At 44.6% G+C, this 14,668-nt stretch overlaps 1 protein-coding gene across 1 annotated transcript; it reads left to right on the forward strand.

The window, feature by feature from the left end:
- The first annotated feature begins 692 nt into the window (after window positions 1-692).
- Window positions 693-14,254, forward strand: LOC127006811 (glutamate receptor ionotropic, delta-2-like). The gene is made up of 8 exons (XM_050877156.1): window positions 693-804; window positions 3,763-4,881; window positions 7,912-8,101; window positions 10,496-10,677; window positions 11,456-11,614; window positions 11,825-12,073; window positions 12,633-12,812; window positions 13,216-14,254. The coding sequence occupies exons 2-8, from the start codon at window positions 4,057-4,059 to the stop codon at window positions 13,492-13,494; spliced, it is 2,064 nt and encodes a 687-aa protein (XP_050733113.1). The 5' UTR covers window positions 693-804; window positions 3,763-4,056; the 3' UTR covers window positions 13,495-14,254.
- The last annotated feature ends 414 nt before the right edge of the window (window positions 14,255-14,668 follow it).

Consider the following 14,668-nt stretch of genomic DNA (forward strand, 5'->3'; position numbering starts at 1 on the left):
GAACGTGTCATAAGTTTGGTCTTATCTCGCCGGAAGAAGAAGAAATTAACGTATTACCTCAAATCCACCAGCACGGAATGAAAAAAAAAGGTACTTGCATACATCAGACGGCTAGTTTGATATTACAAAATACACAGTAAATGAAAAACTATACGCCCAACCAACTGCTTAACAACCGCAAAAGAAAAACAATAAGTTATACATATGTTCCTTCCTTAAATAAATTAGGCCAACAAAACAAGAGTAAACAAGCATAACAAATCATTCACCACACTAAAAAGAGTTCCGAAATATCGAAATGAAAAATAGAATTATAGCTGAAAATCAGTTCCAAGTTATAAAAATCTATTAGATGTTTAGAGAAACCATTATGACATTACGCTGTGAAGGAAAGACAGACAGACAGACAGACAGAGAGATAGTAAAAGTTTAGTATCGTTGTCTTTCTACCACGTAAGACTCTTGAGTCGCAAGTTATAATAAGGGACTCTTAGAAATGCTAATGGTGATTGTGAAGACAGTAGTGATAGAGGGAATGGTTATACACCCCCCAGGAGACATGACATAAGACAGGAACCCTCTCGTGCGAAGGAATATTACCTACATAATTAAGGCGGACAACAGAGCGCTTGCGTGTACTCGCCTGTGGTGGGAAGACGTCTCGTAGTGAAGGCCTCGTGTGCGGTAGTCACCCGCCACCTGCCTCAGGGTACCTCGACTCTCACCTGCATGCATTCCCGCACACCTGTATATACTGAAGACTGCAATTACTCGACGGAGCTTTAATGACGTGCACATAACAAGGTAAGTAGAGACAATTTTCCTTTGTTTATTCCTTGTGCAAAACATTATCTTGTAAGTTAATTAAGGAAGGCAATTACTCAAGGGAGGTGTAATTTAATAGTGAAGTGCTTGTAACGTTTACCTGGGATATAACGTTGACAAGGCAAAAAGGGATAACTTTTATTATTCGCATTGTGTTCAAAACGTAATCTTGGAATGTAATGGTAACTACTACAACTACTACTACTACTACTACTACTACTACTACAACGACTGCTCTCTGATGCATGTTTTACTTACCTTACTTTATGTTATTATTACTTATTATTATTATTTTTTTACAGTAAAGGAAGCAGCTCAAGGGGAAAAAATAAATGGGGGGGAAAAATCCTGGTATTCACTGGACCTGTATAAGAAAGTATACTATATGAATGGCCTAAAGAGAGGTCAGTTTCGGGTGGAGAAGTGTTTGTTATTGTTACTTATCATTCATACTTATCACTCCTACTTATATCTATTCTTTATGCTCATTAATTTACTAGACTCGCTGAATATTTGCTTCGTCCAGATACCTCAGCACAAGCTCGGTCAGTCTTCCTATAGTGATTCAATGCAGATGTTTCTCCTACTTATGGTGTTCGATACTAAATATAATGCTACTAAATCCCTAGTCACTGCCCTGAGCCTGTATTTTTATCTAAACACATCAGCACCTCAGTTCGCCTGTCTGAAAAGCCTCTCGTCGAAGTTGCTGGGATTTTCATGGACAGTTTTGAGATCCTAGTGATAGTTTTACACGACTTCTGCATCTTGAACGGGAAAAAACACCCATGAAACCCGGTCAAGCTTCTCTGAGGCATTAGGAAATAGTCGTAATAGGAGACCGATACGTTAAAGAATATGGACCCTGGTCTTCCTGTGGTGATGTAAGGCAGATGTTTCTTCCACTTGTGGTGCTCGATGCTAAATTCATTGCTACTAAATACCTCATCAGTGCCTTGGTCCTCGTGATGGGCGGGGCGGCGAGTGTGTGCGCGCGTGTGTGTTCTGAGGATGAGGCGAGGCAGGCGGTACGGCGAAAACGAGAAGGTGCTGGTATGCATTTTTGAGGGCGGGCGAGGCGTCGGGGCCTGTAAGGAAGGGTGGAGGCGGCGAGAGCGGCTGAGAAATGATGGAAGGACTCGCTTCTCGTTCATGCTCGCGGTGTCGTTCATCTTTTTTGGAGTCTTGTGGTTACGTGGGCTGTGGAAAGAAAAGAAGTAAAGGTGAGGGGATAGATACATATAAGAGGAATAAAATACGGGTAAAAAGACGTAAAAGAAAGAAAAACAGGTTAGGAGATACAAGTAAGCGGAAGAAAATATGAGTTCAAGGCCTTAGAGATAAACTGACAAGAGAGATAACGAAGGGTATGAAAAGAAAAGAAAGGAAAGAGGTAGAGATACAAGTAAAAGGAATAAAATACGGATACAAGGCCTAACAGAAAAACTGGTTAGGAGATACAAGTAAGGGGAAGAAAATATATGAGTTAAGGGCCTTAGGGATAAACTGACAAGAGAGATGACAAAGGGTATGAAAAGAAAAGAAAGGAAAAAGATAGAGACACAAGTAAGAGGAGAAAAATACGGGTAAAAATGCCTAAGAGAATAACAGGTGAAGAGATACAAGTAAGAGGAAGAAAATATGAGTTAAAGTTTTTGGAGATAAACAACAAGAGAGATAACGAAGGGAATGAAAATAAATTAATAGGTTGAGATACAAGTAAGAGGAGAAAAATACGGGTAAAAATGCCTTAAAGAAATACAGGTGTGAAGATACGAGTGAGAGGAAGGAAAAACGCGTTAAAGGCCTTGGAGATATACTGACAAGAGAGAAAACAAAGACTATGGAAAAAAATAAAAGAAGAGGAGGAGATACAAGTCAGAGGGAGAAAATTCGAGTAAAAATCCCCAAAGAAATAAATAAAAAAGGGAGAATTTATCACGTCAGGTTCAGTCTCAATTACGTCAATAAAAAAGGTATGAATGTATATATATATATATATATATATATATATATATATATATATATATATATATATATATATATATATATATATATATATATATATATATATATATATATATATATATATATATATATATATATATATATATACACGAGTAAGGAAATCACCAAAATAGGGGAATAAGCACACTAATGATCCGTCTGTGACCTGAATGAGTAAGGATATATAATGAAAGTGACCTAGGAGTTGGGTAGGGAATAGGAAATAGGTAATAGGGAATAGGGAATAAGTTCACCAATGTCCCACCTGTGTCCTGAATGCATAACGAGACACAATAAACGTTGGATATGATGTTTAACGAAAGAGAATATCACACTAATGATTCTTCCTCTTGTGTTCTGAATGCCTAAGAAAACACAATAAACGTCGAGTATACTGATTATTGAAAGGGAATATCACACCAATGTTCCTTCCTTGCACCTGCGTCCTGAATGTCTAACGATGCACAAGAAACGAGACCTAAGATTAGCTAGGAGCAAACGGCGAGGGATCAAAATTTCAGGGAGCCGAGGTAATAATAACATTCACTCCTATACTCGTCAATGATGCACAGTAACAGCCATGACGTATTGGGCTACCTGGCACGCCTTTCTTTTTCTGTCTGTATTCTTGTAAGCCTCGTCTGTGTGTTGCCTCGTGATGTGAGGTAAAGGACGACACATGTAAGCCGAAAGTTATGCGTATTTATCCCTAAGGCGTAAATAGGCCTCTAACACACATACATTCCTCTGTCATTGGTGTCTCACCCCTTATCTCTCTCTTGCATCGTGTAAGCTTACTCTTCTCTGACTGGTGTATAAATAATAAAAATAATAATATGATGATGATGATGATGATGACATTTATTCTAAATCTACAGTTTGCTACTTCGACTCATTTTTTCTGCTGTTTCTATCTTCCTTCGATTTCAGATTAAAGAAGCCGCGTGGAGGACGGGAGCAAGTCTTGTGTCACACTTCGAAGGACAAGACCGTTCCAGCGACTCAAAGGAGAACGTCTTAATCAATCCCGCATGGCAGTGTGGCGGCGGACGCGCACTGCACCTCAATATTGCAAGCGGCAGGGTCTCGGCGGCTCAAGGCAGCGGGATATATAGGACCTTTCCCTCCCTCTTCAATCACTCTTGTTTGCGCTCGGCTCCGGGCAACGTATGGCTTCACCTCGCTGCTCTTCTCTCTCCTCACGCTCTTCTCTGCCGCCTCAGGATGGGTGAGAAGACAATGGTTTGTTGCCTCGTTTTGATCCTTCTCGAGAGCTCTGCCCTGGGGAGCTTCGCGCGAGTCGTTGCCGAGGGCGAGGGTGCTACTAGGGAGGATCTGGCGAGTGTGATGTTTCTGCTGGCCGCCAGATACACGCCCAAGTGCCTGTGGGTGGTGGTGAGCGAGGAGGGGCTGCAGCAGCGTCCCTGGAGCCACACACACCTCACCCTCGACCCCAGCACCGGCGAGGCCTCGGCGACCATCGACTACATCAACAAGAACACGGAGCGAGTCATGCTGTTCGCCTGCATCACCTTCCTCATGACGCGTCCCCCTGAGCCCAGCCTGTACCCGGTCCTCACAGACGCCTCCAACACGCAGCTCACGCGCTACTTCATCGCCCGCTTCCCCAACGAGATCGCGGCTGAAGACTTCCTCCTGGACGAGCGACTGGTATACGAAGAGAACGTGGTGGCTTTAGTGGAGCACGGCGGCGCCAACACCACCGTCGAGGTCTTGACCCGCCAGCTCTTCCACCCGTCAGGCTCAGCGCAGATCCACCCCGTCACCAGGTGGGTCAAGGGCAAGGGATTCACCAACGACCGCGACGTCTTCCCGCAGCAGATGAGCAACTTTTACGGGACGAAGCTAAGGGGGGTGACGCTGGACTTCCGCCCCTTCACCGACTACGAGAAGGTGAAGGACTCGAGGGTGGTGATCCCGAAGCCTTCCCTTGACGTGTTCATCCTCGAGGTGATCGCCGACAAGCTCAACTTTACCTACGAGCTGGTGATGCCCGAGGACGGCCTGTGGGGATACATGCGCGAGGACGTGAGTACAGAGGGTCGCAGGGGGTCAGGGAGTGAGTGAGTGAGTGAGTGAGTGAGTGGGTGAGTGAGTGATTGAGTGAGTGAGTGAGTGAGGGAGGGAGTTATTTAGTGAGGGAGGGAGGGAGTGAATGAGGGTGAGAGTGAGTTAGGGAGTTAGTTAGTTAATTAGTTTGTTAGTCAGTCAGTTAGTCAGTCAGTCAGTCAGTCAGTTAGTTAGTTAGTTAGTTAGTTAGTTAGTTAGTTAGTTAGTTAGTCAGTCAGTCAGTCAGTCAGTTAGTTAGTTAGTTAGTTAGTCAGTCAGTCAGTCAGTCAGTCAGTCAGTCAGTCAGTCAGTTAGTTAGTTAGTTAGTCAGTCAGTCAGTCAGTCAGTCAGTCAGTCAGTCAGTCAGTTAGTTAGTTAGTTAGTTAGTTAGTCAGTCAGTCAGTCAGTCAGTCGGTTAGTCAGTCAGTTAGTAAGGTAGGTAGGTTGGTAAGTAGGTATTCAATTAGATAGTTATTTGTTTGGTTAGTTGTAGAGTTCAATGGCCTTTACGCAATGTCCCAAACCGAGGCCTACATAACGCGTAGTCACCATACTCGAGGTTGTACGGATTTCTTCTGTGAATAACGTAATTTAGTGGGACATTACCTCTCCTTTGTCTCTTTTTTATTTTCATTTTGTATCTAATTTATTCCCTTTCACTTATTTTCTTTTTTCCTTTTCTTACCCACTTCATTTTTACTTTCTTTTATTTTCACTTCTCTTTGTTTTTTCATTCTTTTCTCTTTTCCTACACTTCTTCCATCCACTCTGTTCCTCTCTCTCTCTCTCTCTCTCACACACACACACACACACACACACACACACACACACAGAGAGAGAGAGAGAGAGAGAGAGAGAGAGAGAGAGAGAGAGAGAGAGAGAGAGAGAGAGAGAGAGAGAGAGAGAGAGAGAGAGAGAGAGAGAGAGAGAGAGAAAGTACCCAATAAACACATGAGGAATACCTATATACATCAATAATACGTTTGATTCGCGTGATGATATACCTATTTTGTCCTCACTTCTTTTGTCCCGAGTCGCGTAAAGGGGAAGGCGCTGGGCCGGGCGAGGGGCGGCAATTATGCAGATAGTTATCTGTTACTTCGAACGCTTCATTCTCTTTCACGAGGAGGGCGGCGCGTGGGTCCTCGGCACACGCAACCTTGCCTGTCGCTCGTCATCAGGGAGTCACAGCTCATGAATTATATTTTGCGCTTAGTTATTACGTGTGTGTATGGTTCACCGAGGGGGGGGGGGGGGAGGGGGGGGTGGTCTGGTCACGTGCTGGACTCGAGATCGCCAACCTGTACTGTACCCTGCCCGATAGAGTATGAAGCTGTAGGGTGACAATTATGTGTATGAGTGTGTATTTACGTGTTTACCTGTATGTCTGTCTCTGTGTCTGTCTGTGTCTGTCTCTGTGTGTGTTTGTATATTTATAGGCAGCACCATCTTTACTACCATCAACACCTTCACCACGCCTCATTCCACTTCATTAATTCACCAACTATGACTTGCGTTTGTATGTCAGCCTGGTAAGTCATTAACCTACATCACCTATCCAGTAAGTTACCCTACGACGCACACACACACGAAAAAAAAAAGAAACTACAAAAAACAAGAAAAAATATGTAAGAGAGGTCACGGTAAGTCAACAAGGGAGACCGTGCATTAAACATTTCCATGAATCAAGAAAACAACTCAGGACTCCCCCCGCCCTCCCCCCCCTCTTAGCGGTCCTCGGTCTCTCCCATAACTCTGTCCCCGCCGCCGCCACCCGCCGTCCGTCCCTGCCGCCGCCAGCCAATGAATCTCCCTCCGCTGCCGCCCCTCGACGCCTCGGCTGCCCGGTCTGGATGATTAAGAGACGGAGAAACTCGGCGACACGTCAACAGTAGCGAAATAAATACCATCGCGTCAAGATTGTTCTGTCGGAAGTTTGGACACGGGTCGGCGTCATAAATAAGCTTCCATTCTGTTATTTTCTTGTTGGGTTGAGTGATCGATGTATGAAGATGGAAATTAATCAGTACTCTTTTCTTTTCTTTCTGGAGAACAAAATACTCTTCTTTCGGTAACTATTTGTCTGGAATCAGCAACATATATAAACCTATATTCTACTTTTTTTTTTTTTCGTTGGGTTGAGCGATGTGAGGGAAAATTAATAAGAAAATTAATCAGTACTCTTTTTTTCTTTCTTTCTGGAGGATAAAATACTCTCCCTCCGGTAACTTTGTATTAAGTCTGGACACGAGGCAACATCATAACTAAACCTCCCTGCTATAATTTTTTCACGTCGGGCTGGGCAATGGAAGAGAAAACTAATGCTCTTTCCTTTCATTCCGGAGCGTATAAAAATTCTTCTTCCCGTAATTATTCATCTGGGACACGAGTCTAGGCAAATTAGTCCATTAACTCAATCTGGCAGCCATTTGTTGACATGGCACAACCCAGACTTATGAAAGTTACTCGCTGTCTATTTGAGTGCCAGTCTGAGTCATTGATCTTGTTTAGTTTATAAGCTTCGCCTCACTTCGTACTCCATCACGCCAGATTAAATTGCTTCTCTTGTTGACACTGATAGGTTAAAAGCTGAGGGTCTGACCGACATCCATCTCTTAACTCGTCTGGTATTGTTTTTGTCCTCTCCATCACACCCCATTTATATTCCTTTCCTTACTTTACCGCCACTGTTTCTGTTACCTTTTAATATCTATGTCTGCTCGTCCAGGACATTCTGTTTGGGTCTGTGGTCCATATTCTTAAACGTATCAAGCTCCCATTACGACCATTTCCCAAGGTCACCGGATTTTCATGGATGATTTTCTCGTTCAAGGTTCAGAAATTGGGCAAAACTATCATTCGGGTCACAAAACAGTTCATGAAAATCCCAGCAACTTCTATGAGAGGCTTCTCAAACAGGCGATACATTTAAGAATACGGACTTATAACATTTTCCCCCCTGATGCCCTTTCATGTATCTCAATAATAATAAAAACAATCTCCACGCAGGGCCACTGGGTCGGTGTGGTCGGTGACGTTGAGTTCCGCCGTGCCAATTTCTCCCTCGTCCTGTCCCTCACGCTGGAACGGCTCCTCAGCGTTGACTTCACGAGGGTTTACTACAACGACCCGCTCAGCTTCGTCACCGCCAAGAGCCGCCCAGACCCGCTGTGGCTAAAACTGATCAAGCCCTTTAGCAGTAAGTGTCTGGCCCTGTGCGTGCTGTAGTAGTAGTAGTAGTAATAGTAGTAGAAGTAGTAGTAGTAGTAGTAGTAGTAGTAGTAGTAGTAGTAGTAGTAGGGACAGAGAAAAGAAAATATGGAACGGAATTAGAGTGGTTATAAGAAAGACAACCATACGAGAGGAGAGAAAGAAAGAGTGAGAGAGAACTAGAGAGGAAGGAAGAGGTAGTTAGCCGAAAGGAAAGGAAGAGGAGGAGGAGGAGAAGGAGGAGGAGAATACATGAGTCAAGCACTTGTAAACTCACCCCAACAAACAAGCGCACTGTAAACTCGACATGAACAGAATACAGACGAGAATTACAACTATACTATTGACCAAAACACAACCGTAAATTTACCCTACCATAAGACAATGAGCGAGCCGATGCAACATGCCATACGTCACCTGCACCTCGCCTTGCTAATAATTCACACCCTTCATTACACACCTGAGTTACCCAAGGACGCGTAAACAAGCGTGGATACACATGCTTGGTACATCGGAAGGCAGAATCGAGCAAAGAGAGTGAAGGGAGAGAATGATGAAAAATAAAAGAGAGTAGAAAAAATTACATATATAAGAAAAAAAGAGAGAGGAAGGAAGAAAAGATAAAAAGAATAATAGCCAGAAGAGAAAATGATAAATAGATAGAAGAATGAAGATATTTAAAGGAGAAAATAAAGAGGAAAAAAAAAGAATGACAAAGAAAAGGATACAGGAAGAGAAACAAAAAAATAAATAAAGAATGATAAATTTAGAAGAAGAAAATAGATTAAAAAAAAGAGAGAAAGAAAAAAAAGGAAAGAAAATTAAATTGACGGGATGTGTATGAGTGTGTGTGTGTGTGTGTGTGTGTGTGTTTGATAAGTGACTACCACCACTGACCACCAAGATGACCGTGCAGGCCCGCGCTACCCCCGCACCCCAACTAATGACGTCAGCTGCAAAACCTCTATGCGCCAGATGAACAGGCTCCGTGAACAGACAATAGTTCTCCTTCTTCCTATTGGTCCACCTCCTCCTCCTGCTCCTCCTCCTCCTGCTTCTTCTCACACACACATTTCACGGACATTTTTTTCAACAACTAAGAGACATAAAAGTGTAATAATAACGTAAGGAGGATTCTCTCTCCCAACATTAATTTTTCATTCACGTCTGCCTCTTTTATTTTTCCTTTTACTCTTATTAATCCTCCTGTTTCTCCTTATTTTCTCTTTTTCTTTCCCTCTTCGATCGTTCTCTTTTTCCTCTCCTTACTCCTCATTTTTATCCTGCTTTTCTCATTTCTTCTTCGTCTTTTCTTTCCTTTTTTATTACTTCTACTACGTCTTTCTCCTCCTATTCCTACCTTTTTCTCTCTTTCGTTCGTCCTCGCACTGGGGAAAAACATCAATTAATCACGTTTGTATTATTATTTTGCAGCAGTTTCAGTTTATTTTTTAGAGATCAATTTTTTTTTTTTTTTTTTTTTTTGCATCATTTTCTCTCTCTCCCTTTGAACCATTTTGCTTCGTGCCTCTCCTGTACTTCTCCTTGCTTGAGCTGTTCTGATTAACGATTCTTTCCTCGCGTGATAAACGTCGCATACCGGTGGAAATGAGTCACGTCACAGGGCGGTGGTAGTGATGATAACAGCTGTCACGAGAGATCTGATGAAGGCAAAGAGGCATGCGGACTAAATTGAAATGACTCGGTACACCTTGCATTCCTTTGTGTGTGTGTGTGAGAGTGTGTGAAGATTGCCTCGTGTATGATAGTAACAACGCGCCATAAGCATGCTAAGATGTGATTACCGAGGCTTAGGTATTTTTTTAGTGCTTTTGATGCATGTTTGTGACAATACCATCTATAAAACAGGTGATACAGGCGGCTTGACAGCTCATACGTCTTCCCTTCCTCTTATCTTTTATTGCTTGTTTTGTTTCTTACATGTTTTTTCGTCAAGGTAACACACACACACACACACACACACACACACACACACAAGGAAAGAAGAAGAAAAAAGTATCATAAGAAATTACTGTTACATTCGGAGTGACAGGATTGACTTTTTTTTTGTCGTGTTTTACTTGAGGGATGAACTTGAGTGAATTGAAACGAGCAGTAAATGAGAGGGATGAAAGAGAAAATTAATAAAAAGGAAAAAACAAAGAAAAGAAATATACTAGCCAGTTGAATATCGCTACTACTAATATCAACATACTGCTGTACATTTTTTCAATTAGCACCCTTCAAAAAACTAACCCCACAATGGCCGAAAAACAATAAAACAGTAATTCTCATCCTTTGTTCCTTTTCCATGACGCTCGCTTCCTACACCTTTCCTCCACCCATCACTACGCTAACTGTCTGCGTGTCCCCTTCCCTCCAGGCGGGGTGTGGATTCTCGCCCTGCTGTCCATCGTGGGCTCGGTGTTCCTCTACTACATCATCTTCCGCATACAGACCGTCCTCGGCACCTCAGGCATGGCACCCTCGCGAGCCTTCATCCACGTCTTCGGCTCCTTCCTCGGCCAGTCCCTCTTCACCATCCCCTGGCTCTCCGCTGGCCGGGTACTGTCATTATTACCATTATTTACTTCCTCGGCCTTGGCTATCCGCTGTGTGTGTGTGTGTGTGTGTGTGTGTTTATATTTATTATATCTATATTTCAAAGACGTATTCATTTTCATATGAGATGGGAAAGGAGGATGCACGGAGGCGTGCTCCAGGGACCGTCGGGGGTGGAGGCGGTGGGTGAGTGAAGCGACGCACCTTCTGGTGTATGCTCCCCGTTACTTAGTATTCATATACCTAAAAGCGTAACACAATCTAATAAGTGTCGTAGTTCGATCAGTCGACGCTCGCTGGCATGAACTTCCTAAGTTGTCCTCAAACAAACTCTGTGAACACGAAGAGAAAATCTTTTCCTTCAGGGGTGACTAGATAGTTTCTTTCTTGTATAGTTTTGTGTTATGTATCATATTTTAAGCAAGAGTTTATGCTGTAAAAAATGTGATTGAAGCGTTTAAGGCACACTGCGAGGTCACGTACGCTTGGTCACTGGGCGGTGCCGACCCTTGACTCAGGTGACCCTACTTATTTAATGCCTCGTGAGAAGAGAACGTGCCTCTCACACCACAACGCCCAACGGATGGAGGCCGTGTTTAAAAAGTGGTAATCAGAAATTATAGGAGCGGTCAGAAAAGACAGAGTCCGGTGGAGAGAAGGAATACTAACATTGGCTGGAGCAGGACGGAGTACACTTACATCAGACAGACGTCCTGCACTAGTAATTCCCGAAGGCTGTGCGGATTTGGCCTATTCATACTTATACCTCGCCCGCCCTCAGGTGTTCCTCGGGTTCTGGGTGCTGTACGGGCTGCTCCTCACCACCTACTACAAGACCTCCCTGACTGCGGCCCTCGCGGTGCCCTTCGTGCCCCCGACCCTCGACACGCTGCAGCAGCTCATCAGATCGAACCTCGACTACGGGATGATCGACGCCAAGGTGGGTGAGGCAGCAGCAGGCTAGGGCGAGATCGAGTCGACGAGTTTCCCCACAAAGTTAACGTATGAACGATGCTTTAGTTAGACTATCATTATTACTGAGGCGAAATAAATAAACAGACCGTAAAAAAAAAAAAGCAAAAAACGCAGTAAACTGTTGCTCGAGTTATTCTGAGGGCGTGTGTACCAACTCAAGGCCTTCCCACCGCAGGGCTCCGAGTACCAGCTGTTCTCCACCTCCACCGTGCCGCTCTACAAGAAGATGTTCCAGGAGATGTCGTTCCTGTCGTCCGAGGAGAGCATGGCCATGGTGCAGAAGGGGAAGTACGCCTACATCTACTTCAAAAGCAACCTGAACATCATCGTGGGCACCCAGTACACCAACGCCAACGGGGAGACGGACCTGCACGTGGCGGCCGAGGAGTTCTTCCCCGGGGGCTACGCGTGGTCGTTCCCGAAGGTGGGTTTAGGATCCTTGGTGGGTGTGCGGTCCTGGGTCACTGTGCGGAGGGTGGAGAGAGCGTGCGCGGCGGGTAGTGTGAGTGGGGCTGGGCACTGTGAGCTTATCTATCTATCTATCTGTATGGGTTTATCAATTACCTGTATTCATGTTTACTCAACTACATATCTCATTATTTGTTCATTTCTGCAAGAGTGATTTGCGTAATAATGATTGTCTAACAAGGTCGGTCACTCATGACCTAACAATGGCTCTGGATGCAGAGGTGTACCAAACATTGATCAATAGTTTTGAGCTTTTTTTGAACTGGCTCTTGCACAATTTATGCCTTTAAATAACGTATAAGATTCAAAACCGAGGGTTAGCGATGCATTCAGGAAGAGTGTATCAAGACACTTCTCCACCCGAAATTGACCTCTCTTTTGGGCACTCTTTACTTTTGTCTATTATGGAAGCAGTGAGTAGCGGGCTTTTTTTCTACACTCTTTTTGTTGCCCGTGAGCCGTCTTTTGTTGTAAAAAAAAAAAAGATACGGCCACTAACTGTGTTCTCTCCGCAGGGCGCCCCCTACAGGAAAACTTTCGATGGCGTGATGGCGCACTGTCTGCAGGCGGGACTCATAGACAAGTGGCTGAAGGACCTCTACTCCATATACCTGAAGGAGCTGCAAGACAAGAAAACGCCACAGGAGAAGAAAAAAGAGAAGGTCGAGGCGGCGGCGAAGCAGAGCGACGGCACGGTGAGTGGACGCGTCGTGTGTGAAGTCTTGGGAAGTTAAAGTGATCGCTTCACTATATACTTATTAGGATACCTTGGCGCTTGCTTGCAAACTCCTGTAAAGTGTCAAAGACAACGAGTACATCCTCCTTAGTATATGCTGTCAAAGGAGTCTAAGTTTCATGCTTCTGACAACAAAACAATCTGAGAGCAAAACAAAACAAAATAACGACGACGAAAAAAACAAAAATAAGATAAATCATAATTTTGTTCAGCAAGGCGAACAACCCATCATCTATAACCGCTTGAGAATACGGCGGGCTACAATATACTATCTGAGTTTCTCAACCATCTTTTTCACTCATCAGACTTGACTCTATAATCTGCAAAAATCACCAGCTGTTCCTTCCTCCTTCCGTCTCCAGGTGGTGCTGAGCCTAAACCACCTTCAGGGAGCCTTCCTCACCCTCCTCCTCGGCAGCGGGTCTGGGGTGCTGCTCCTCGTACTCGAGTTTTTCCTCGGACGAGTACTGGGCATGCTATCTTCAGCGGCTCGGTCTGCCTCCAGCGACGCTTACAAGTCTTCGTTCAGCCAACGTGTCATGGCCGGCACAGAGCCCCAGGGACCACCAGACTGCAAAGTGACGTCTGGGTTTGACGACAAAGGGAACTACATGATACGAGCGGTACTGAAAAGCAGTTAGGCAAGGGACTGACAGCTGTACGGACTTTACCTAGAAGGAAATACCGGACTCAGCTTGCTTCATAAGGGTGACGGTGAGAAAAATAGTAACGCTATTAGAAGCTACGCATGTGACAAGGGCGGCATACTAAGACAGGTGATACGAGAAGGGAGCTGAAGGCCACATACCCATTACTTTGAGGGAAAATATGTTGAGCTCAAATTCGAAGATGAATAACGATGAATAATGTGATATTTCTATCATAAGCAAAGTAAAATTAAAGATATAGGTAACGGGAATAAAGGATGAGATTCATGAGGTGTAGAACTGGACACACACACACACACACACACACACACACACACACACACACACACACACACACACACACACACACACACACACACACACACTAGCAAAATAGTATGACCTCAAAAGGATACTAGTCATGGAGGTGGCAAGGATGGAGAAGTCGGGCTTCAGATGAGTACATTAGGCGCGACTCCCGGCTCTCCACCTTCCTACCTCCGTGATACTCGCCATGCGCTGCTGATTCATGATGGGTCATGGAGGTACATAGGTGCGGATGTGTTAATTTTATTTTATCTCATTATCATTGTATATCCTCAGCATGCCTTCGTAGCGGGAAATTTTACCATCTGGTCGCAGAGTTTTCCTTGCACCGACAGCTTGTGAGCTGTCCCATCCACCCGCTGGCTCCGCTCACTTAAACACGTTGACTAGCTGAAAGTGGCACACATACACACGTGCGTGTTGTGTGTGTGTGTGTGTGTGTGTGTGTGTGTGTGTGTGTGTGTGTGTGTGTGTGTGTGTGTGTGTGTGTGTGTGTGTGTGTGTGTGTGTGTACCTAGTTGGAGTATACGAGGTCTGACATCGAGGCACGTCGGCTCCCTCTTCATGGGCCATCACCCGACAAAGGATGTCCCTCCGCGGAGGGACAAAATCCTTCAGGAAGGAAGGAAGGGGTCTGAACAACACTCGTGTGATCCTCACCACTTCTAATTCATTCCAAGTATTTATCTGCCATAGTAGTCGAGAGACAGACTGCTCGGGTCACACATTACACTACAGGGCCACTCTAGTCAGCTCTAAAGGAGAGCGTATGCATTGTGCTGTCTGGGCGGGGCCAGCGGTATAGAGGCGCCGGGCAGAGTCAGTTTGTGCACGGGGAACT

The sequence above is a fragment of the Eriocheir sinensis genome, chromosome 33 (assembly GCF_024679095.1).
Source record: "Eriocheir sinensis breed Jianghai 21 chromosome 33, ASM2467909v1, whole genome shotgun sequence".
NCBI lineage: Eukaryota > Metazoa > Arthropoda > Malacostraca > Decapoda > Varunidae > Eriocheir > Eriocheir sinensis.